This window comes from Rhea americana, unplaced genomic scaffold, assembly GCF_003343005.1.
Source record: "Rhea americana isolate MKP2758 unplaced genomic scaffold, rheAme1 scaffold_10, whole genome shotgun sequence".
Lineage (NCBI taxonomy): Eukaryota > Metazoa > Chordata > Aves > Rheiformes > Rheidae > Rhea > Rhea americana.
In genome coordinates this window covers 6,618,655-6,645,969 of record NW_028185039.1, presented here as the reverse complement: position 1 = coordinate 6,645,969, position 27,315 = coordinate 6,618,655, and the positions used below count along the sequence as shown (strand labels likewise).

Here is a 27,315-nt window from a genome sequence, read left to right as displayed (position 1 = left end):
AAGAATTTTTCATTGTTTTGCAGCATCAGATATCTTGAAAAAATATGGTTCTCAGTTCAAAAGATTCCACAGTGATAAAATAATGGGTGTTTGAGAACTGAAGAGAGAACATAGTTCTATTGGCTTGATTCAAAAGAGACGCAGCTACTTTGTTAGGCCATGTTACCCAGCTCCCAGTTCTCAAACAATAAATCCATTACACTACTCTAACTCTGTGAAGAGTCTGGCTTTTGTACAATCAACTACATACTTACTGGTTTGTGATTTCTTCCACTCTTCCACTTTTTAGGAAATCTTGGAATAAAAGTGAATTACTGGACATTCTGTGTTGTTGGCAGATGTCAAGCTTCTCTTTAGCAGAATTCAAGCAGGGAATGGCAAGATAAAGGACTTTTCCCAAACATACACACTGAACTTACACCACAGTAGTTGCTTGTCCCTGTTATAATCATATTTATCAGCCTCACAACTCTAAGTCTACACATCATGAATGTAGGAAATACGGATATTTTTCAAAGTAGAGATTTGGACTCATCACAGTTCTCCAGACTGATCCTTGTCCAGGACTCACCACCCAGGCCACACTATTGTGGTTTTAAGTGATATGTTTTGCCATGCAGACTGGATAGTCAGTCAGAAATCCTTCAGTTCATTAAAATATACCAAATAAAGTAAGTAGCAGAAATAATCTCACCCTTTGTTGGAGTAGCATGACTTCAAAAACCTCTTGAAGTGCCACTGTTGCATAATGTGCAATTTCCAAATATATTATTAGCAACAGAAGATTGATTAATGGTATTGAAAAAAAATAAAGAATTTCTATTCACTCTATGAACATATATTTAAGTAAACACTTTATCTTCAGCTGCACACTTCAAATTCTCATTAAAAAAATCACTAAAAGTGTTTTGAGTATTATTTCAGGGTTTGGGATACGCGAACTTGTCAACTAAAAAAAATATGCACTCCCATCTAGTTAAAGCCCTCATGCCACACTACCTACTTTAAATCTGCTTTCAGCTGTACTGAGAACGTAACTTAGAAAATTTCTCTTCCTTAAATTTTTGTGGACTTCTTCAGTACTCTGCCTTTCCAAGAAAGAGGGACCAGATTTTGGAGCACTCAAGCTGTCACTGTACACAAGGGAATAATATAACAAACAGTGTCTCCACTAAAGCACTGTTTCGAAGATCAAGAATGGTAAGTAAGGGTTATGGATCCCAGAGCTATCATATTCATCTGCTGTGCACATAGATTGCTCTAACTGACCAGATGGCTTCTTACAAAACAACATATTTAGATGAATACTTTCCAAAACGCTTACGGTGCTACACTTATTTTCTGTAAGAGACCTGCAGATGGTTCCATTCTTCTACCTATGAGTTCTCCAAAATATGCTTCTTGAACTAGCTGTTATGCAATCTTCAGCTACATATGCTGATATTTGACTGTGAATATCTAAACCTGGCAATTTTCTTAAAATAATCTCTGCAAAGAGAAGTTTAACAAGCAATTATAGATCAGCTAGTTTAATGATGCAGTTCATCTGTAGAAAAAAATATTACAAACTATTTCACAAGATTTAGTAAAGGAAATCTTTGAAAGGTACAATTTCATTACAAATAGTTTTTGTAGCTTTGAGCAACGGAAATCTTGTTTAAGCTGTATTCTTCAACAATATTAGTGCACTGGTGAACAAGGGTAATTAAGTGGATAGCAATGCTTTAGGTTTATAAATACCAAAGTATAGTATCAGATCCTACTAGCCATGAGGTAATGTAACTTAGTGAGCAGGAATTTGTATCAGAAGGAACAAATTTTGTGAACAGAACTTCATCCACATGTGCACACGAGACATAACAACTAATGATGTCTCTGAAACAGTCCTGAACAACCATGTAATAAATCACACTTATCCATTTTTACCACTATGCCCATTTTTGTTCTAATAACTGTCACTATTCAGAATATTCTAGTTTCCTGTATAGTTTTAAAATTGGAATTAAAGGGGTGAAGAGGAAAGAAAGAAAAAGTTATCATCTATTATTTTATATCATGCACAAATTTTCGTTTTGATTTTTTTGGCCTGTCTGGTATCTTTGATGGCTTGGACGCTACATAAAAATATATATTTGGCCATAACATAATATTCTATGTATTTGTGGAACTTTTTATTGAAAATGTGGTGTCCATTTTAAAAGGCTATATTAATATATTTAGGACTTTGATTGGCACGCAATAGAAAGATATAGCTGTGGTAGTTTACAATTTTAGGACTCCAATGTGTTGAGAGGCAGACCCCTTCACATAGTAGGGACAGCAAGCACATTTATGTGTCTGCACTTGCTTGTACTCCCAACATTTTATCACATTCTCACTTATTGTTTTTTTCAGTTGCAAACTCCTCGTGTTCTCCTGTCTGCTGGGTAAGTAAGTTTCAGTAGAATAATGAGGCAAATTTTTGTGGATAGAGTAGCTAGCTATGAAATGGGGTGTCAACCTATCACAGACACATGTTTAGCCTCATTTATTGGAGAATTTAGCAAAATACATGGAAGAAAAAATACTTCTAAATTACATAATTATTGAAGCAAATTTTTAAGAATCCTCATGATTTAATCAGGCTGGAAAATGTTTTACATTGTAAAAAGAAACAATCAGACAATCGCAAAGCATGTGCAAGCTTTGGCCAAGAGTATTAGACTTCACTTACTTCAGTAATGATGTATACTTCTCAATGAACACAAAGAAAACCTGGAACTTTGATTATTACTATTAGAAGGGAAGGTGGCGAGAAAGACAGTAAACTAAAGTTTCTTAGTTATTCAAGCAGGAATATGTAGTGATTTATGTGTTTGGGGTGTTTTTGGTTGTGTTTTTTTTTTTTTTTAATCAATGCCTTTTGAAGGTAAAATCTTCAAATTTCATTATTTCCCAACCATTAGAAATCAGAAGTTGTGTAGCAAGTTAATGGAATACAATTTTATCTATATTCTGTTTGTTTTAATCTTTTCATGGTAGTGCTTTGCAACTCTTGATTAAATTACTGTATGACAAATAAAACATGCATTTGTTTTACACATGACTTAACAGCATGGCATTCCATCTGAAGACAGACACTATACAAATAGCATATTCACCCAGAGCTGAGCTAGCTGAACAAACCTACCTCAAGCTCTCAGTGAGACTTAATTTAATGAAGACAGACTGGTAAACTGAGTTCTAGGCAGACTTTGAGGCTCTGGGCAAGCCTGGCTGACAGGCATGATGTGCACAGACAGAGTGGCACAGATAAAAGACCAACAGAGTGCTGGGATGGACTGACAGAGATACAAATACAGCCAGAATCACCCATAATATTGCATCTGGAAGTGTTATTGTTTAAATTACATAGGTAAAAGTGTTCTATTCTTGTTCCTATATTTTTCCACAGTTTAAACACCTTGGGCCTACAGAACAAGCATAACCGCCTGACACAGAGGATCACAAGCATCTGTACATTAAAATCAGATTAAAATTGTTAGTTAGATTTTTATTTAGTGAGGATGCACATGCCACACATGTACATTTTAAAAAAGCTTACATATACACACTTACCATATATTGATACCAATAAACAGAGACAGCTGTATTTTATAACAGTGCAAGCAAAAAGCTTCTTATTGAGGAAGCAGAAATATAGATAGAAATTCTAAAAGGGGGAAACTAGGATTCCAGGATGAGTAACATGTATCTGACGCCATATGGAAAAAAACAATCAAGACATAAATAAATTTAGATTCTACTGAATGCTTATATGAATAAAACTTGACTGAAAAATACAGATGATATACTTTGACCAAAGGTAAAAAAACTACACTATTTTAGACTAATGCAAAACATTTTTTAAATAGCTTGAATCATGTCCTGCTGCTTTAGGAAAAGAACATAAGTATTCAACTCCAGCTAGAAAATATTGCTTGTGCATTTTTTCTTTAAGTTTCTATTACTTAAAAAAGAAAGACAATGAAGGAAAAAAGTAGAATTTTACATCTAAAGATCCTGAATTACACTGAAAGATTCATTTTTCAAAGATAGAGAGATTTTTTTCAAATTAGGCATAGCAACATTTTGGAAATCTTAATTCTTAATTAAATACAAAAGTATCTTATTCACTGGAGGCAGACAGATATTAAATAAAAGGAATTTCAAATAGTGTGAATAAAATTCACTTCATCAGCTTAGCTTTTAGTCACCCATATTTGGTGATGCTATAATCTCATTAATTCTTAGCTCAGCTTGCATATTCAAGATACGCTTAGTATCAGTGAAAAGGGGTTAAAACTAGAGATATGAGAGTTAAATATGACTTAATCCATGTTAGCAGCAGTTGGTGAGTATCATTTAGCTTGGTTGTAACAAGGCAAAGACAAGGAGCATTCCTATAAAAATATCAACTTTAAATTTTTTCATTTCTCAGTTCAAGTAAAATTACTTGCTATTTCAAGAAAAAAATGCATTTCTCAAAAATATATTCAGGGTATTAGAGGGAGAGAATTAATGCTTAGAGTATTAGAAGGAGAGAATTAATGCTTGTATAGTTGAGGATTAAAGAAAGAAGAACAAAGTTGTCCCAGTCTGTCCCAGTACCCAGAGAATGGGTCCACCACCAGACTGGCCAGACTTTCAAAGTCCCATCTTTCACTGCCATTTAACTTGCTTTGCTTTATACGTGGGCTCATATCTGAATACAGAATATTTATTACACCAGACATTCTTATGATAAAATCCTAAGAGGAATTGAATCTTTACACCCAGTTAGAATCTTTCAGTACTAGAATTACCAATGTACTTGTTTTCAAGGCCTATTTTGTAAGGCAAGATAAAATACATAATGTTTAAGTACGAGTTTTGTGCCTGTGGTGAATCTCTTGTTTTGCTCCTATTTCAGTTACCGTTGACATTTCAGTACCTGAAAGCAAATCCCAATCACTTCTAATGAAATGGCTTCTTTCCTGGGTGCACAGAATTGAATAATGGAAAACAAATTCCTTACAGAGTCTTTCCATCTGTCCGTCTTTTCATTCTCTCCACCACCTTCCTTTTTCATCATTCATACTCTCTCACTTCACTCTGATCTGCCTCATTCAGTCTCCTTCCTCTATTACTTGTCTCTATAGCATTCTTCTGTTCTTACTCTACTCATTCATTCTCTCACACCCCCCACCTTCTCCAGTTTTACTTTATTATTGGGCATTTCCCACAGCCACAACGTGCTCTATTGCTCAATACCTTCCCAGCACTTTTCTTCCCTCTATGCCTAATTGTCCTCTCAAAAACCTTTGGCCCTTTTGCACCAATTCTAYTTCCTGGTTGAATCAAACCTCTCAACCCAGAGCTTAGTTATTCCTACAGCTCCCCACCTAAACCAATTCACTCCTGCATTAACAACCTATACATCAACTTAGCTCTTTCAAATCAATTCACTTGCTTATTCCATGTTTCATATTGCACTCCGTTCACTTTCAGAAAGCTTTCTCTATTACAATACAGACCATAAATCCCCGTTAAGACTCTAGCTCCGGTTTTCAGCCACACAGACCCCAGTCCAAGGGTAAATGGACTCTAATAAAAGGTTTCAAGATGGCTGTCAATGTTGCTGAAAAGCAAAACAAAAAGTTCAACTGATTATCTGACACCTTATTTCATAGTAAAATGCTTTCTTGCTATCAAGAATCAGGACATCACTTTGAAGCACTGTATTCGTAACTACATAATCATTTCTAGTATTTCACTTTTTGTAGCTAGAATGATAAAGTTTGTTCTAGATTTAAAATAGGCATAAACAGCTTTGAAGAACACTGGCTTTACTGTTTATAAATTATATATGGATAAAAGGGAGGGKTTTTTTATAATTAGAAACAGCTATCGACATAGCCAGCGATTAGCCATATTCTGCAGTTACATACACTGTTTTGGGGAAAACGTAAAATTATAAGGATTATAAGCATTTTAGAATAATAACTTTCACGGTAAACTAATTATTCATTTTTTCTTCTCTACTTCAGAAACTCTGATGAGCTTATAAACACAAAGTCAGGAGTATTAAAGGATATCTGTTTATTCATCTGAAGCCACACTTTTACAATGTGGATCTATTATGAGAAAACAGCTACATTTTCCTTTCTGTAGTTAAGATAAAACACAGAACCAAATCCATTTTTGATTTGGTGTTTGTATTTTCAATTCCATTTCTACACTAGATTGAGCACAATCTGTTAAATACATTTTATTATATTACTTTTACCCTTATTTAGTTCTTGAAAGAAGAGCAAGTTTAAAATTTTCTGGAAAATGGAAGTGACACGYATTTAAATGAAAGTACACTTAAAAAAAGTCAATTCCCAAATATATTATTTTTATCAAAAATTCCTATTTTGAAACACTATTTTGATAACCAGTATCAGCCCTGATTGCTGTGTACAACTGCTCAATCCATGCAGTGGCTCAAAGTATAGGCGCAGTCGTCATAGTCTACAAAGCAATGGAATAGGCTTACTTCAAGGGCAGGTATGGGTAGCGTAACACATTGAAGTATCTAATGATGAGGCTGTAATGTGCTTTTTTAACCACAAATGTGAGGGAGCTTTTGGTTGCTAGTCAAGCTAAAGCCCTGACGGACAACACTGGTATTGGGGATTTCATGGCTACGACCTTCTGCTTCAGTTGTCACGATTGAGAAAACATAAAAGCTTCCACAGCAAGCAGGCGGCACCCGAGCACCGAGGGCCAATAAAGGCAATCTCAGGGCTACTGAGGACCGGATTACAGCTGCTTTGATCTCAGAACAGGCAGACTTTTCTAGGTCTTTTACATAAGTACGGTACCTTGTTTTATTTCCTCAGTGAAAGTTTTCCTTTCCGACTGAATACTTATTACGTATATTTTCTAAAACTGTATTTTTATATCACATTTTTATTCTGTGGTCAGAAGGGAGTTCTTTCAGTATTGCAAGCTAAAATTTACTAATTCTGATTGCTTTTTCTTTCACATTGCTTTGATATTGCTACAACACCAACAAAGCTATTCCTTGCTTTTGAGTAGTTTAATCAATACATTACTATCTTGGTCAAATACGATTGTAATTGGAGCTTTAGACTGTAACATACTGCCTAAAGAAATATTTTAATTCAAAACGCATTGCAAGCTGCTTTTCTTATTCTTCTTTTCACATGTAAATACTTTATTTGTATTGTGTAAACTTTGGGATGTTGAAGGTAAAATCCCCTCTCTACTACTAAAGACCACGAAGACAAGAAAAGCCTATGAACTATTTTACAAGAACCATTAACCTTACTTTCTAGCAGGAAAAACAAGATTATCTCTCTAAAAATACAAAACTTGAAAGTATTTCCAGCTACACCTCCCTCCAACCAATGTTACAGGTTACGATGAATGTTTATACCCATAGCCAATGAGGACCACGAAAAGGCTGATTTCACAATTTCATATGTGCATCATTATGGTTTTTTTTCCTTTTTTTTTTTTTTAGTTAAGATATAGGCTAGTGTGGTAACAAAAGACAACATCAGTAACAAGGTGCTATGAAAAGGACATTTACATAACATTTAATGATCATTGCTTGTGTTTCAATAAACTAGTGTTTGAGAACAATATATTCACCAGGCCATTAAATCCAAAATTGCTCCAAGGAAACTAGGAACTTCTATTTTTTATTCCTTCTCTTTTAAGGAGCAGGAAATAAGAGAAGGCAGAAGAAAGGATGCTTATGAAGTTTTCCCTCTTTTTGATGATTAGTTCAGGCAAGAATACAACTGGCAATATTTTATTTTAAAAAAGAGCGTGTCCCACGCATACATGAAGGTCACTAGAAACTAATTCTCAAAAGCATTCTAGAAGACTACCATACAGAGGTTTATTTGTTTTTAGCCAGTATTATGAGGCTCAGAATCGGGAAAGTAATATAATCATTATACTGTACGAATATATATATATATATATATATATATATATATAATCCTTTGGTGAAATCTATTTTTTGAAGTCTACTAATACGAATCAAACCACATTCCATTTTAGGCAACCAAGACATGTCAATCATTTCTATTCACTTCTGACATCATTCCAGAACTTTTAAATATTCAAAGTAGGTAAGGTCAAGATTTTATACATAAAGACTGACATTTTTAGATAGATAGTTTTGCAACTAAGGACAAATGTACTGCAGACAACAAAATAATTGGTTTAAATGGGAGCAGCCCCATGGACATCAGTGCAGCAGTGCTGGCTCTGAACAGAACTYTCCCATTCCCTAGCGGTAGCCCAATTATATGCTTGACCTATACTATCAAACAGGCATTTGAAAATTCAGTCTCAATTTGCAAGTATGTTTTAAAGATAGAAAGGGGTCAAGAAAAAATTCAAGCCTTTAATCCAAAATTAAAGAACAAACTGCATTATAGTCTGTATTCACTCAAACTTCTCCGTAGTTGAAAAAGCAAAACTACCTTTTTATTAAAGTTTTTTGGAAAACTTACTAGAGCTCAAACATCACGACAAATACGGAAACACAAAGGAATACACATTTAGTTTAAATAAAAGTTGATTAAATACTTTTGATTAACGTTCATAACCTTTCTTATTCAGGAAGAAAAAGATTTGCAGTAACTAGTATACCACCTAATACGCTCATCTTACTTGCACAACACATGAAGAAAACAGTGAAAATTAAAACCAGCTGTAGATGGAAAGGGAGCTGGGAGAAACTTCCTATTATTTCAAAGACATGCCCTATTTTAAAAGCAACTTACAGAATTTTCAGTTAATTTTATTACTAAGTAAACATAAGGATACTTTTAAAAAATATTTTCTTATTTTCTAAGAAAGTTAGTAACTGAATTGCATAAAATATGAACCAAATCCATTATGGTAGGTATCTGCCACTTTGGAAAAGATGTTAGTATACTCACAGGAATGATGTGTTTTTGTTGCTGGGCAATAGAATGTGGATTGATTCCCATTTAGGCCCTATACTATAGATCTTAGCAAAGAATTTTATAYACATACTACATACTTTATGTCATCTATACATCTGTCCTGACTTCATATCTATGTAAGATATATTTGGGAATGGATGACATCTTACATTTTACAATTTATAGTCTAAACCAGTGTTATTCTCAATTACTGAGCTGTTTGCTCAGTAAAAATCTCAGCAGAGAAAATGGACAGTTAATTGAGTTTACTGCACCTGGACTCCAGAGAAGTGGGGATCCTTTCTTACTACTGCTCGCTAGAACTGACAAAATGACTGGTCTTCAAAGAGGGACTACGCCTTCCAGCCAAAGGAAGCAGAGAGAAACCTCCCACTCACTTGCTCGCTCTCAGAAAAAGATATATTCTACACAAACAACAATTTTCAAAACATAGTGAAGGTATAAGATTCTTGCGACTCACAGTCACTTGAAGGGAGCCAGTAACAACTCCTTCCCTATTCCACAACACTGTTCTTATTTGTGACTATGCTGTGGAATTGGTGTTCAAATGCATCAGTCTTGCAACTAATTTGTTTTTGTTCAAAATAATTTACTATTTCAGTTATTTTGATTTAATTCTCCTACATATTAATGATTTGGAGTAAGTTAACTTGTGCTTTTAAGTACTCAGCATTACAGTTTGTTACTACTATTCACAGAAATGCAGATTTTAAGATAGGAGCTGAAAACGGTAAGAAAGAAAAACGGATGCCAGAGATTAAATGAAAATTATATTTGGATAAACACAGTCATATTTTAGAAGTCCCTCTTCTCGATTAATGTTAGTCTTGATTACAAAGTGAAGAAGAGATTTGTTTTCTATTAATTTTCCTTATTTTGCCCAGCCTCAAAACTGCATCTTCCTTATCCGGCTGTAGAGCCCATTCTTTGCTACCRATTTCAGAAACACCTGCTGCAACATAGGAATAGCTGAATGTATATACAGCATTCACTTTTAAAAAGGAGAGTGCATGTCACTTGCTTGTTACCAAGGAAACAGGATCACTGCTGTAATGACACAAAAATTTAAGTGGTTGTGTGTTCTACTTTGAGAAAAATCTTAACCCCTTCCTCTACTGCCACAAATTATAGGCGACCTGCCTCTTGCAAAAGATTTTTTGAATTTATCTTCAGGCATTAAAGAGCAGGACGAAAAGGAAGAAACCAATGCTGCTGAGCTCTTCTCTCAGAATGATCTTTCATTATTAATTCAGCTGTTAACTGGGAGGAAAAATGACAAAAAGTGATGATACAATTTCTGCTGCCCAATCAATAATCACTCAGAAGTGTCTCAGTCCAGTTCATTAAATTAAACTAATCAGCATTCCATAAGGACCTGATTTTCCTGGAGAAAAGGTTCAGTAAAATACTTGCCTTGTACAAACTGGGAGCCAGGTGTAATCAAGGCAGCACCTATCAAAGTGACATTAAACTATTTCTTCATGTTAGAAAGATGTTGAAGGAAGAAGTATTAGCTGAATTGATGATTGCACATTTTCAAAGTAGGCAGCTGCGCATTTTCACTCTCTCCTGGAGCAATTTTTATGATTTGCAAAATAGAAAAGGGAACAGACCCATCAGAAACAAAAACTGAATGCATAATACAGTGTTTTTGAGAGCACTGTGATGCAGTAAGGTTGAAAAGGGGTTCTTTATTCAACATAATCTCCATATATTTCAGAGCTTTAAAAGTTGCATTTTCAAAAAAAAAGGAAATAGAGACATACCAATAGCTACATAATACAATACATAATACATACAAAATGCTTTTTGACCATTACTGTCAATGTCAGTATTTAAATTAATTTAAAAACATGAGGCAAGAATTTAAAGCATGGAGATCATCTCTTGCACATTTCTATGTATAAGAAATACCATATACTCTCCTTCATTTGTTTCCACAGTTTTACATATGTAAAGTAATGCCTGTTTCCACATTCTTTATTTTCTCAGGCAGCATTAGACAAAGAGACTCTACTTTATTCAGAGGCAACTGTAATAAGCCCTCAAATGCCTCCAATTCTGACTACACAGTATTTGCTTCTGTAACATTATACACTAAATYATTCTTCTCATGAGTACTGTAAAGGTCACTTTGAATACATGACAAAAATCTATTTGAAGGGAATGTGCTCATAAATACCTATTTGTGAGGCCTGTTAAACAGTTTATAGCAATTAACTTTGCAAAGTAAAATCTCATTGTCCTTATTTAGATGCTAATCAGTTTAAGAGTCAAACGATTCAACACTGAAGTTGTTTTTTCCTATGAAAAGATTGAATAATGAGGGCAAAATAATACAAAACCTTTGGAGCTGCTGCATGATAACCAGTTTTATTGAGCATCACATCAGGCTAAACAAATAGGAAATGCCTTTTCTTTAAGGCATCTTAGTCCTAGAACAAAACAATGCTAGTGTTTTGTTAGGGTCACTTTAGAAAGCTGTGTTTATGTAATAAAAACAGGAAGGAAGGGCAAGCAAGAGCAGAAGAGCAGGCAGGCGCAAAAGAGTTGCAAGATGGCAGGAGTGAGACGCATGCATGAACATATTTTTTCACCTGAATAAAACCTATTTGCATTAGGATCTACTAGCAAATTTCTCTGAACGGAATTAGGACTAATTGCTGCCAAAAGAAATACAATCTACAGAAATGCAGCTGAACGGAATAAAGGAGATTAGAAACCTGCATTTTTTAGTCCTTTTTATTTTTAAGAGTTGAGAAAAAGATTGAAGAGCACAAAAATAGTCTTTAAAATACTTTAAAATCACATATATTTTGATCTAAAATATAAAGGATTACAATATTTGTATTCAAAGCAGATAATTAAGCTTGTTGATAATTCCACACATCTTCCATAAATCACTAATAACTGTGCAAATTATACTCCCTGATTAAAAATTGTCATTTACGCTCTACTGAGTAGTAGACTAATTTCCGTAAAATTGTAATAATAGGACAAAGTTGAACTCAGCAGGTATCTTTAATGCTGGCAGGTATTTGGAATATACCTCCATCTATAGAAACCGTTTCAAGACTGTGAATGCAACTAATTGCTAAGACAACTATCCTGAAAGTAGGACAAACTCTGCAAACTTTGCAGAGATTGCAAACTCTTTGGCTAGAACATGTCTATATTAACTCAGAAAGGCTAACAAAAGGAAATTGCATACTGAAAAAAATGGATGTAGAAGATGTCAGTTCTGTAAAATGTGAAATCGTTGAGTAATACCATGCTCTGGGGGCAGGTGGTGGTGGGGAATATAAGAGAACACAATTTTGGGCACATTAGCACTAATTTGGATATTTGATTGCTCTGATCCCATTCCAAACTAAGGAGCTTTTCTCTCTACAATACTTTTACTGGCATCCCTTTACTGCAAAGAACCTCCCTAAAATCAAAAGAGGTAAATGAAATTTTGGTCTAGTAGATAAACATTCTTCTCAGATCAGGGTGAGGTTTTCTCTACACACTCCTAACTGATGTAAGCACTCTGGTAAAATTCTCTAAGGCAAGCTAAGACTCAGTCAATGGCAGATCAGAGTTTAAACACAGCTTCCTTAACTCCTCTATAATATCTGGCATATGTAGTAGAATAAAATTATTTTATAGTTTGCATTATGGTACTAATCATCTTCCATAGATACTTGACTCTTCTTAGCCCAATATACAGATTTTGGCATTTACTCAAAACTTATCACCTGTAATAAAAAGACAGTAAGATGCGTTTTTGCAAACCTTAAGCCTGAAAAAACATAGGAGGAAGCAGGATAGTTCTTTACTGTATGAAAAAATGGAGCAGAGTTGCAACAAATAATCTCCTACAAAGGCTTGATACTCTTTTTTTCAGTGGTTATTCACATTTTCAGTATCGGCACACTTTATAGCTGAGGTAAGTTTCAATTATTTAACAGTTAATCTTTCAAATCCCAGATAGAAAAATATCAGTTTGAATTCTGAAATTTCCACTTCCCTCGAGGCACCTAAGAAACATCCATATATGCAGAGCTTTCTTATTTTACTACTGTGGAAAAACTGTACATGTTTCTCAAATGATTCCTTGTAAAAATYAAGAACTAAAATCTGATCATCATCTTCATTTGTTTGGATAAAGCCACAGCTTCACAAAGTCAAATACTTCTAGTTATCACGAAGTATCAGTATTACTTAATTATATTCACCCTCTTCCTTTAAATACTAAGCATCTCCCTGCTCTCTCCCTGCTTATTCCTGCTGTCATTATTGTCCTCCTGATCTATTCTGTCCTTCTTCATTTTCTCCTAATATTCATAATGCTCTCATCTACTTACAACAGGAAAAGGAAAATTTAATACATCTGTAGCATGCCATGTCTTTGTAATACATGCCTTCAATGTTGAGATGTGCCAAAACATGAAATAAAGACAATGTAACATAATACTATTTTCTGATCTTAGTTCTTGAGAAAGGAAAAGATATAAAAATATGAATTCTGATACACTTAGACCAAACATTTTTTGCCCTACTTCTTTAGGTTTCAGTTGAATCAGAAGAAGAGATACGATGCTTTAAGTTTGATGCCAAGCCTTGTAGGTTATGACAGACTAAAAACAAACTGTCAGTTACAAAGCAAAGAACGCAGAAACCAAGAATAACACCAACAACTATAGCTGTGTTAAGAACAATCCATTTCAAATCATATATTTTAATTATTTTACCAGGAAAAGATCAGTTAAATAGTAAATTTTTTGCCATAGAATTTCCTGCATTATCTTAATGTGCTAATCAAATTTTAGATACCTAAGGTATTTTTACCTCAACAATCATCAGTGCTGGGCAACATAGTTCCATTAGAAGATAAATATTGTATAATGTCTCTATGTAGCTTTATGAATAGATGGCAATAAATTAGCTTCATTAGCATGTTTCAGGCATTAGAAAGTGCTTTACTGATTAAAAGTCACATATTTAAGCAAATGCTATTCCTAGTTTGTTCAATTAAATTATGTTCCTCTTTATCAGAGTGCTTGCTTACTGTCACAGAGTATAACTGAAATCTATAAAGAGATAATGAACTCCTTCAGTGCCAAGCAGGTAACACAAACTGCCACTTTGAAGGAAGCAATCAGGTAAAAATCTAGGCACCAATCAAAAGGGTATACTGTGTTACCTGAATACTGCCATTTATCCTATTAGAAGTCATGGATATGTACACTAATTACTTTAAAAAAAAAAAAAAAAAAAAAAAGTGTCATGGCATTGCATTAACAACTCATTTTTTCAGAAATTTATTCAAAATTACATTTAAAATTATTTACCTCTTTATATTGATGCTTGCTTTTAATCTTATTGTTTATCAGATAAAGCATTAGAAGAATAATACAGGCACCATACACACCACAAATTATGTGGCACGATGTGACGAGACAAGGAGAAAAGGGCAAAAACTGAAGCACAGGAAGTCCCGCCTGAACGTGAGGGGAAATTTCTTCCCTGAGAGAGTGACGGAGCACTGGGCCAGGCTGCCCAGAGAGGTTGTGGAGTCTCCTTCTCTGGAGATATTCAAAGCCTGCCTGGATGCAACCCTGTCTATCATGCCCTAGGTGACCCTGCTGAGCAGGGGGTTGGACTAGATGATCTTCCAAAGGTCCCTTCCAACCTTTCTGATTCTATGACAATTTTGCCACCTCCTTATCAATTGCCCCAAGAACTTTCTGGCTGGAACTGCAGACCCAATACGTGCTATAGAACAAATAAAACAAAAATTCAAAATAAAAATCATGCTATGAGTATGCACCATAACACGTGCAACTGATACAATACCACATATCCTAACTACAGGGATGCCAGAAGAATCATCTCAATGACTATACAGTGCCTTCATATATTCAAGGTATATCAATATCTAAGATATTCTGAGCTATTTTTTTCTACAGAATTGTAGAAATTATAAAACAAAACCTTAACCACTATGTTGATATAAACATACGTATGCATGTAGGTTTTTGTTTATTATATATAGATAGGGAATTCAAATAAAAGAAGGGATTCCGTGCATAACTTTGTATTAACTATCATTTCTACTATGTTGCTTACACCCTAGAGAAAACACTTCAGAATTGTTTTGGTTTTTCAAAGACTCATTTTTAGTGGCTTTTCATGCAGAAAGACTGGTTAATTAACAGCTACTCTGCTGCACAGTACTATTAGTCCAGCTAAGCAAACCATAAAGGGAGGAAGTAATTACAAAATTTTAGAAATCTCTTGGTAGCTTTAAACTGATTTCCTATAAATACTAATGAGGCAGAGAACATTAAAACATGGTATGACCAGGCAAGATTACAAAAACATTTTTTCCCTCATTGGAGACTGAGATTTAAAGGTCTGCAAATGGACAAACAGATATAAATTTTTTAAAATTTAAATCTCTTCATGAAAGCCTCATCTCAGTACTGTCACTGGCAAAGAACACAGTAGAACACAGTATTTTTAACATCCTTCTCCTCTATCTTTATAGACAATATACTTAATATAGTTTTTACTAATGTCTACATATTTCATGAATCTTTCAGGGAAGAGATTTCAGTTCACTCTTCACAGTTAAACAGTGCCCATGTCTGCTCTATAATAAATTATCCCTTGTTGAGAGATTAACTTACCAAATGAAATGATAGCCAAGTTTTTAATTGTTTTTTTAAATCTAAGATAATTTTTCTTTTTAATTGTTTTGAAAGTAACTTTGAAAATGTCAGTTTTGAGTTTCTTTGAAATGAACTCACAGGTATGATGTCTGCATGAACCTCACTGTAATTTTCATATAAGATTTCTTTCATTTATGCTTGAAAGTAACTTTTTAACACTAGGAATGGTATAGGTACAGAAGTTAACTTACTTCTCACACACCTAACATCTAAATTTAAATGTTCTCAATGACCATGACACACTGACAGTCGTGACTGAAATAGAGATAAGAGAATCCCAAAATTCAAAYTAAATTCTAATTCAATAAAACCTCATGCATTCTTTCACATTATTTTAGCTAAATAGTCTGCAAGATAGACAGCAGACACTTAGTTTTACATGCAATAGTAGCAAATAAATATTTGAAGAGCATCTTCACCTCAACCTTTTTCTTTCAAGCACTGGTTGGTTGGTACTGAAATTCACTTGCCAGTTGATACCCTCAATCTCTCTACTACTCTTCTCATAGCTTTATCTTCCAAGAAAGAGAAAAGTTATGAAATGAGGGGAAAAAAAAAAAGGTACAAACAGTGCATTTTTGACTACAATTTGGCTTGGAAAACAGGTGGCTGAAAGACAACTGACACAAATCACCCTAGCAGCACAACTTTTGCCACCAAATATGCTGCCAGGAATGTTATCCAGTGAAATGAGGACTATATATTTTATACATTACATATACATTATGTATGTATATGTATATATACATATACATTACAGTCCCCCAATCAGCACAGAGAACTGATAATTCCTATGGCGTTCAAACACCACAGGCAGACGATACTTTCTCAGAACCTACTCTAACCTCTTACTTTGCCGATAATCTACTGATGAGTCTGCTTCCTTTAAGGTGTATATTTGACAAGCTACTACAAGAGAATAAATGTCAAAAGCTGCAGCTCAGCAGAACATACAATTAGTACTAACCTAGAAAATGTCGTGACATGTATCTGTGGCCTGGAAAATGAGGTAAAGAATGGATACTCAGCACATGTAATCTGTGAAAATATTCACTAAATGTTGTCCTAAAATATATGCATCTCTGGTGCAAATTGCCAAAGCAAAGTATCAATAAAGCGGCAGTATTCTTGTTTAAATAGCATTGCATAGCTAAAAAGTGGAGTACTTGTTTTAGTAGTTTCACACTGTTTAGGCCTGTTTTGCTCACATATATGTTTTATCAGATGTGTGTTTAGCTAACGCTTATCTGAATAGGGTTAAACCCAGCTCAAGTTAAAATCTCAGGTTGAGATTTTGCGGAAGATAGGAAGGATGGAGACTCCATCACCTCTCTGTGCAACTCATTCCAGTGTTCCATCACCTTATTTGTTTTTCTCATGTTTAAATGGAATTCCTCGCACTTCAATTTGTGCACATGACTTGAAATCATATGGCCTGTTACAATTATTTAAGTTGAAAGATTTAATGATACTGTACAAGGGATTGTGATGCTTGTTGCCAGAGTCCTCCTGTTCTTATACATGCATTAACCAAAAGCTAATGTGAGTGGTACTTTTCAGATAAACTGAGAAAAATGTGATTAAAACACAAGTGTACTTGTTATAACAAGTTTTATTTATCTGCAACATACCAATCATGACTGCAAATAAATATTAATTTAAGTAAATGTTAATAGACAGGGTTCTACCAGGTAGCAGATATAGCAATTCAGCAGTACCAACTCTTGATTTAGGTTTTGCTCTCCATGGACTGGAAAATTTATTTTATGATATCAAATTCTATACTACAAASAGTTTGTTATTCAGCATGTAGGCACGCAAATTAGCAGAACCAGAGTGTCTTTTGTACATTAAAACATGAAAACAGACTATAAAGGAAATCTAAATCGAACCTGTGATTGAGCTAATGCAACATGGAAATGGAAAAAAATCTAAACCAAGATTAAAAAGATAAAGATTCACATCAGAAAGAATGCATTAATGACAGTTCACAGAATAAAAAATCAAAAGCAATTACATTTGTATGATGAGCCACTAGCATTTGATACAATAATAAAGAAAAATGCTAGTGAACTGATTCACATTATCTTACTGCAGCCTGTTAACTGTATCTGAGTTTCAAAACAACATTAGTTTCTATAACAGAGGCAGGGTATTCCATAACAGATCATTAAAAACATGTGGCTCATCAAATGGGGCCTGACTGTATGTAAGCAGTGCACTGAGGGGGGAAATCTCAAAGGAACAATCCACAATAAAAATCATAGAAGCAGTATTCTTTCCAGTGCTTAATGTTCAGTGAATACAGTCCTAAAGATATTAGTTTTAATTTGTTTATCATCATATTCTAGGAACTGAATCAGATTTTAAAAGTGATTAAACACTTATTTACAGTGTTTTATGTTATTAAAGTATGGCTAAACCTAACAGAAGAATTGCAGGTACCAAGATTTCAGTTGAATAATGTAATAAACACTTCACAAGGTCCAGTATGTTCAAGATCTGCTGAGGGAGCTCAAAATTTGTTAAGGCAAAACAGTAATGGAGAGGTTGGGAATATAAAATGGAATTGAAATGCATTATGTTTCCAATGTTTTTTATTAATCACTAGCAGTGCCAGGTCATGCCACTCAGAAAATAGAGGGCATACAGAATTCAAATGATAGCCTAAGTATTATGATACCTTCTAAAATTTGTTCCATCTACCATTGGCTGAAAGATTTTTGTATTAATTTAAACTTTCTGCTTATCTGCAGAGGTAGGGTCTGATGTCTCAGTAAAATTTACATGAAAAGACCACTGTGCCTGCTGTAGACGTTGTACACTGATTTTGTTCAATGGCTAAGTTTTTCCAGAATCTCACTAATATTCCCACGGRGAATTCGCTAGTCTAGCAAAGAGAGAATGCTGACCTGTCTATTACCTGAGAAAAATCTCTAAGAAGAAAATATTTCATAGAGATGTATGTGAGGTATGACACCATGTTTGGATGTATGACATACATCCATATTCTTGAACTGACTATAGTCTTTTGCTTCAGGCAATGTATTGAGAACTATGAGATTGCCAAATGCAAAATAGTTCTAACAATAAAGCAAATCTTTTTTCAATCTGTGATATAGCTGTACCTAAAGATAGTTAACAGTGCATCATTACTGATGTTTACACTGACAAATTCCCTTGCGCTACTGCTACAGGTAAATATCTTATTTTGTACCAGAATGTTTCGTATTTTAAACTGCAGCCATATCCAAAAAAATAATAATTTAAATATACCACCTTCTCAATGAGAAAACTTTGCTCTTTCTGTGAAATGAATTATATCTTATCATTTGAATTTATTGAAAGAATTTTCTTTTTATAACGGTAAAACAAAGCAACAGCTTTTATTCTGATTTATGCATCTCTGGTAGATCTTGTTAGGCAAAGCTGAGATTCTGAATCTTCTTTTGCGCCTGTCATTTTTTTTTTTTAATAAACAAAAGTCCAAGATCTAAATTCCATTGACACACTAGTGCAAAAGCCAAGCTCAATTCTCAGAAAAGAAGTTCGCTGTTTAGTGCTGAGTAGTTAGATAGAATTTGTTTACCCTTACCATCTTTAAGTGGCTGACAGATCATAATATGCTATTGTTGAAATATCATGTTTTGAAGTTGAATAAAAAGAAACACTTACTAGAGTAATGTATTATCTCATAGTTCATAATCTCAGAGTATGGTCACTGTTAAATTGTACAATTAATGAAATAATTTTTAAAAATACGTAAAATTCTAATGATCGAAGTTAAATAAATATTCCAAACCAAAACAATTTTGGTTAAAGTGTGCCAATAATTCACCCTGGTTCAAGTAATGAATGTCCACTTTCATTGTTTAAGGTTAAAACATCAGAATTACATTTCTAACTACAGTAGCATTTAGTAGCCACCGTGGCACGTAGTGGCCATTGGGTGAAATTTTGTCCCCCTTTTTCCTTAATTATTTTTGTTGCCATCTTTATGATTCTTTTTAATGTCAGGATAACAATAATTACTATAGCAGCTGCAACCATAATCATTTATCAATGCATCTTATTCCTCACAAGTCTTGATTTCTTTCACAAATAAACTCATTGATGAGGAAGAGCTAGAGAGCCTCAACCCAAAAAAATTTATTTTGAATTACCATGTGGAAAACTCAAGAAAATCAATCATAATTAACCATGGATAGACATTTAAATAGCACTGACCTCTATGTGGACACCATTTAGAATTTATTTTCCTGCTCTACAATTAAAAGTGCCAATCATGAAATGAGGTTGACAAGAAATTACCAGTACACTACTTCACATAGCTGTATTAACCATCTTAAGATTAAATATCATGAGACAGGAATAGCAAAAATTATTTGAGGAGAAAATTCAATTGCAAATACATTTCTTCTGCACTGCCCCCGTATGCTCTAGAAACAAAATGAACTGCAGCATTTCTTAAGGTAAACTTTTTAAAAAAAATTACTTTACAAAAAACATTTCCGGGCCTCTCAATTTGAAGTACTTGAAACCATTTAAATCTTTACAACCCTCAGTCATATTTTACAGAATAGGTTCTTGGGGAGAAGAAACTAAGTCTTTGGAGATACTTGTCTCTACTAACATCATTTTGCCATTTATGACAACAACCTCAAGAACAACTGAAACACGAATGCCACAAAATACTTGCTATTCTTCCATATATCTATCACACTTTTGTAAAGAATAGGCACACTTTTGAATTTAATTCTCCAGGCTTAAAAATATGAAATTCAGCATAAGATCATGCAAGTAGTACGAGCTAAGCATGCATGTCCCTGAAATATATTACTTTTAATTAGACTGTGATTCTGGAAACCGAAGATTCATGCTGGATGGGACCTCCAGTGCCTTTGCAGTGRCTTGCGGATTGCAGATTTAATATACTGGCTTACTATGAAAGTGTGTCAAATCCATACATAACTTGTACAGCCTTAGTGCACTGTGTACTAAAAGCATTAGTGAAAAGAAAGTTAATCACACCTCCAAATACAAATTTTCATTGAAATTATTTCTTATTTAAATAGTTCTAAATATAATTTACATGTACTGTAAAAGCAATGTTCATAGTGGAATGGAAAGACTAACAGATTTTATCTTTATGTAACGATATATGAAAAGGGTTCTTTTTGAGGGTCTTAACAGATGACCATGTTAAACCTCTCCTAGACATACTACTCAACATTAACAAAACCATAACATTACCATGTTACTTCAATATTGTAATAAGGAAACACATCAGCATATTTGACCCCTTGATTTCTTAATTTGGCAAATACTCTAAAGTGACCTACCTCCATTCCTCCTCTCCCAAAAATGAAACTAAAAGCAAAATACACAAACCCCACTAACAAAAGCAAAACACTGGAAAACCTCACATAAAACAAATCTGAAAATACCTAATGCATCAGGAGCATCCATTTATCCAGATTTCTAGGTCACTTACACAGTGATTTTTGCCCAAAACCACCATTTAAATAAACAAAAAATTACAACAGATGTATCATACATTCCTTTAAATGTGAAAAAAACCCATAAAATTTTAACAGGTTCCTTCTATAAAAAATGCCGTTTAGAAGATTTTGGAGACGTTGGCATTATATTTTAAAATAAATTGCAAAGAAACAGGCTCATATATATTTTTGACTACTGCACATCTACTTGACAGATACTTACACAAAAAAGGGCATCAGCTGAATAAGAGTCTCTTTTTTGGGACTGGCTGTGAATTCTGGTACAGTTTGAATAATTTTGTTCATTACATTCCTTAGGTAATTTTGTAGCTGCTTGCGTCTCTCTTCTACAAACTTTGCATCCTAAAAATAGGAGAGGAAAAAAAAAAAGTAAGTGGTGCCAAGAATGTTTCTTCTATTCTCTAATGTCACTAAAAGGCTTAATAAAGCTCAAATTTGATTTATGATCTATTCTTATTATATATAAAGAAAAATGTTAGCAAAAAGGGAAAAAATCTTTATAAATCTTAGAGATTAAAAAAAATGTAACCTAATAATAAATAAAACACTATTTGACAAATTTCCATTGACATGACGCTGACTTCTCTCCTTTACAGCAAGAGGGTTTTCCCTATGGACCAAATTCTTCAACGAATAAATTCTCAATGAAAAAAAACTTGAACGAATTAAAGAACAATTTTTGCAACTCCTTCTGAGATCCAGAATTACTAGAGTTCAGAGGGAAATAGTGACCCACCATTCCCTCAAAGTCTCCACAACTCACACATTTCAGAGCCTGAGTACACAGCTCTAGAACAAATCCATTTTTTTCTAGCTTTATCTATTATTATATTAATAAATTATTATTTTGTTAAGGAGTTCTCAAACAAGAGATAGTATTTTAAAGATTAAGCCACAACTCTCCTAAAAGTTTTTAAATTCCTATATCCTCCGGATTTTATATTATACTAGCCCTGAAACATGGGTATAACTGTATAAACTCCACACACTTAGCTTTTTCCCGTAAAGAATCATTATTATGGTGAACTATAATATTAAAGTCCGCACACATCACACTGACATAAGATTGCTATAGGGTCACAATGAAATCAGATGTTGACTGGTTTGTGCTACAGGCAATGAGCTTTATCTCAGAAATGCAGGCATTCTGACCACCAGTTTAAATATCACAGTATGTTCTTAGGCATGAAGCCAAAACAGTTATTAGATAATTACAGCTTTCAAAGAAAGACTATCATCCATAAAATGTGCCTGTTGAACCTGTATTATTATTGTATGCAAGAAATCTTGTTGAAACAAGTCCTGTTATCTTGCAAAAACAAAACAAAATGCACAGCAAACCCACAATACCCCAGCAAAAAAAATAATAAAAACTTCTACCCTGACCCTTGATAATTTCATTGCATTGAAAAGTAAAGGCTTATGCTGCCATGTACATGACCCAGTTTGAAGATTATTCCTTTCTTAGGTAAAACGCACTAACTCAGTATCAAAGCAGGGAAGATCCTTTCAACTACGGAGGCTTGCTCTAGCATTCTTTGAACCTAAATATTAGTCATATTGTTCTCTCTCCTTTGGAGTAATTAGCAGAATGACAATGTTTTTAGTAGACAGAAAATGAGAAATGAAAAGGGATTCTGAATGATATTTCTCAAAGTAGTAAATTAAATTCATGGAAAAAAGAACATGCTAATGTGAACTAAGGTACTTTTGTAAATATTGGCAACCAAGACTTGTATTCTACAAAAACTCATTCTTTTAATTAAAGCTTACTTTTAGATACAACATATATTTTCTGGCTGATAAGCATATACGCAATGTTTATATTTAAGAATTTTAAAAATTTTCTACCAGTGCAGCAATTCATCCAATCTAGCCAAAGCCTTAGCTTAGAAAAGCCTTTCACAAGTGCACAACTTCTTCACTGTTGAAGTATCTGTGCCTACCAGCAACACAACAGAGGACATAATTATGGTTCCACTGAAATCATGGGCAAATTGTCCTCTGAATTCAACTGAGTCAGCATTTTACCCAAATATCAAGAAAAATGATTAAATTCACAGAATCTGCCATAGTTTTCTCCACAGCAGGACTCCCATCACCATGCTTATACTTCATAGATCCCATTTTCCACAGTAAAATATTTAAACAAACATACACCATCTTCCTAATATTTTTCTTTCACCAATTTAGTCATAAAAAGTAATGTACATATAAAGGTACAATATGAATCCTACATACTAAAACAGGCTAATTTTTTTTATTGTGTTGTATTACCTTGTTTTGTATTCTCTTGTCTTATCTGCATGTAACTTTTTAATAACATGTAATTTCTGAAGGCATTCCTACTTACAGGCTTCAAAAAGTTAGGCAGAGTGTGTGATATTTAATAAATTTTAAAAATTCCAAAATACATACAACATTTTTCATATTTTCTAAATGTGAACTTGCAAGGATGTCCAATCATGTTTGACATTCCAGTTATAAATTATTTAAAAACTAGATCAGTATGAAGAAAAAGATCTGTGTATTACAGTTTGCTATTTCTTTCCTTTCATCACATAGTTTCTCAGAACCACTTTACTACACATACACACACACACACACACACACACACACCAATACACTCCAAAAATTTTGTAGCAGGTGCCTCTGGTATTAATTGAATTTACTAAAAATCAACAACAACAAAAAACCCTGAAAATTCTTAGAAACCGGTATTTATTTTAAAAATTATGCATTATTGCCATTTCATGCAATCCACCCCACAGCATCACTCACCCAGTACATCTCAATTTGAGCACAGTTACTACTCAGGCTCAGCAGAGCACCAGCTTGCTTGGTACACCACTACTCTGAGGAGGTCTGGACAAATACGCTGAACAGAAGTTTACACAAGCTGCTAAGAAACGTTAAAGTAAAAAATTTTACTATGTGGAGACACACTACATTAGAATGAAGTGGAACCCTAATAACAAATAGAAATTAGGTCTAGTACAGGTCTGCTTAGAATAATATTGATTGTATGATTTTCCCTTTTTTCTCTAAGATTTTTGGTTTTACCGCATTCTTTGACTAGCTCAAGAAACAGCCTTGCCTTTTTTTCCCCTCAAAGCATTTCAAGTATCACATTGCCACATAAGGGGTCACAGTAATAGGAACACTAATTTGCTCCCATCACCTCCGTTAGGCAGAAAACAAGGAAGTGTGGCAAGTCACAGAGCGCTCACATGGGAGACCTTAGAGGAGAATGGTATATGGAACACGGTATATGGAACAGCTTTGGTCCTGCAAGCATTAATCATATCAGTAAGAGGGCTGCTTGGCTTACAGGACCAGTCTGAACTAGAAGCAATTCCCCCCCCACAGCCTGGTAATGGAGATATGAGGAACGTTACTCTGGCCTACAAATCCGTTCCCACACCTTGCGAACGCAGCCTTAAACCCACTCCCAAGAATGGGCCATCCCCCTACGCGCTCTCTTGATTCTGGTTTTATCACTTCAGTTGATGAGCTCTTCCAAGCCTCCAGGAAAGCTTCCATTTTGAAGTACCACGTTTGTCAGCACTTCTTCAGTTTTTAAATTTTTTAGTCACAAATCCTCTGCAACATTATTTTTAGTGAAGTCATTGGCAACTAAATTACAATTTGTTCTTCTGCAGAAGTTACTTTCTCCTAGACTGACTCATATTGCATATGTATTTAGACAAACAGATTTTGTCACAGGCAAAAATATTTTGCATTATAAATACAGGAGCAAAAGGTTGAATGTAGGTACAGTCTCATTCTTACGTTTAACATAAAAAAACCTCATTAACTACAGATGATAACTGCACAAGATAGTTTTCTAATTAAAAATACTGCAGATACCACAACATGCTGAGGGAACACATAACTAATCGAAAACAGAATCAAAATGGTCTGTACTTTGTCATAATATGCCCATCTTCCAACACCAGGCTGCCACTCAGAGGAATTATTTTGCTATACAGTTGTTACTGCCAAGGAGCAGTAGTAACACAGAGTTTTTGTCAGAAGGTAGTAAATACAGTAATTGACAATAAAAAACCACAACTGGTTCGGAGAGCTTGGCTAATTTTTTTTAGCCTCAAATTACAAAAAGGTAACTGCCACCGTTTTGGGGCCCAGTTAACTGCAACTAAAATATGCTTAGTATTTAATATTCTGACTGCTAAGTGATGTTCTTATTTACAAGCAAAAGCTAAAAGGGAAAGATTTTTATTTGGATTTACATCAGTGAGACAAAAACCATTTCAGCATTTAACTTCACAGATTGTATGTGGTTATATTTCTGACTATATATCTGCACATGCATATATTATCAATACAGCAAAAAGATCTTTCCTTAAGATTTAATATACAGATTTGTGTATTTCCTATTCGTTTGATCTGCATGGATTTTGAGAACAAAGTAATTTTGTCTAAATTGCAACTATATAAAGTTTTGCAACTGACATTTTAACAGTATTGAAGATCAGATGGCTTAGATATTGCTTAGGGTTTTTTTTACGGGTTAAAATATGGCTTAGTTTTTACGAAAATCAACGCACGTATGGGAAGATAAAGCAATAGTCATAAATAAATGCACACTTTGTCTTACATGGTTCCAAAAGGAGTCCTGCTCTTAAAAATGAGTGGTATTGATGCTGTAGTTCAGAAGCAAATAGAATGGGTATAGTGGGTTTGAATAATCAGGACCGTTATTTAACCAACTAGAATCCAGAGACACTGAAGATTTTTTTTTTTTTTCCCTCCTTTTTTCTTTTTGCTTCATAAAGACCACAAGAAGTCTTTTTAACCTCAGGAAAGTTTTACCTGCTTTTATCATGTATGTCCATGGGGAGGGTGAGGGTGTTTTTGATTTTTTTTTTCCCACAAATACAGTGCATAGGAAAGGAACTAGTACTTGAAGGGGTATATTTGACCATAATTTACTGTCCTTCCTATCTGATTAACAGTCTCTCTTCCCCTGCTAAAGGAAAGGCTACATATTAGAGGGACTCAGTTATATAAAATATAGACAGATTCTGATATACCTCTGTAGGGCATCTTAGTATATTTAGCACTGATTAATGCAAAATACAACACTACAATAACCAAATTGTTAATGTAGACTCAACACACCAATACACACCTTCAATTTGTAGACACTAGTTTTCTGAAAAACAAAGCTATTGCAGTTTCTGCACAATCCACTTTCAAAATTATTTTCTAACCACAGCCTCAAAGCATATATTTTTGATTAAGAGTCCACAGAATTTCAGCTAACAAGGAAAACTGCTTCTGATTGCAGAAGCATCAAAACAAATCTGGGGAAAATATTTCATTCTCATTGTTTAATCTGAAATTTATGTCTCCCAAAATGTTTTATGAAACTATCTTTTTGACTGAGAGCTTGCCAAGTTTCTGCCCACAGCAAAATGCTAATATCAAATTATAAACTTCTAAAAATGAGAATATATAATGGAAATCTTGATAGACTCTCAACATATATTAGCAGATGATGTTAAGCTATAAAAGTAAAATGCAGCATTTGAGGCACTATAATATTTTATGTTACTCTATTTTGCAATTTTTCATTACAGGCAGAGTTCAATCCAACTTGCAATTTGAATTGTTTCAGACTGTTGCTGGCCTTTCATATACACATACGTAACAGATGGCTAAACACTGATATTCTTCATTATTAATGGGATAGCTCACTTTGGATGTTTCAAATATTTTTCACGATAGACAGTACATTATCATGGTAACCCACCTTGATTTAGGGACAGATAAAACCCTTCTATAGTCTGAGTTCATTGCTCCTGTAATCAACACAAAAGGCATTGCTTATGACGTTCTTACCACTATCTATCATTTAACTAAACTCTTATTGCTGGTACTGAAAACAAAACAAAACAAAACAAACAAAAAAACAACTCAGAGCTCAATCCAGCTCAACTTAAATGAGAGCTGTACCAGCCTCTGTGATACCATACAGTGAACCCCTTCCTACATACAACGACAATAGTATTATTAAAAGATAAACCTGTAAACACAAAAATAAAACCAGGC

General features: G+C 34.1%; 1 protein-coding gene across 4 annotated transcripts in view; it reads right to left on the bottom strand.

The window, feature by feature from the left end:
* Positions 1-27,315, bottom strand: part of SNX29 (sorting nexin 29) — a 138,017-nt gene that overhangs the window by 13,699 nt on the left and 97,003 nt on the right. For 3 of the 4 annotated variants that reach the window (XM_085302838.1, XM_085302830.1, XM_085302847.1), the window contains one exon: positions 21,440-21,579. In XM_085302838.1, the coding sequence (XP_085158964.1) occupies positions 21,440-21,579 (140 nt within the window). Of the gene's footprint in view, positions 1-20,326; positions 20,713-21,439; positions 21,580-27,315 lie in introns of those variants that run through there. The other variant, XM_085302822.1, reaches the window with a different exon arrangement.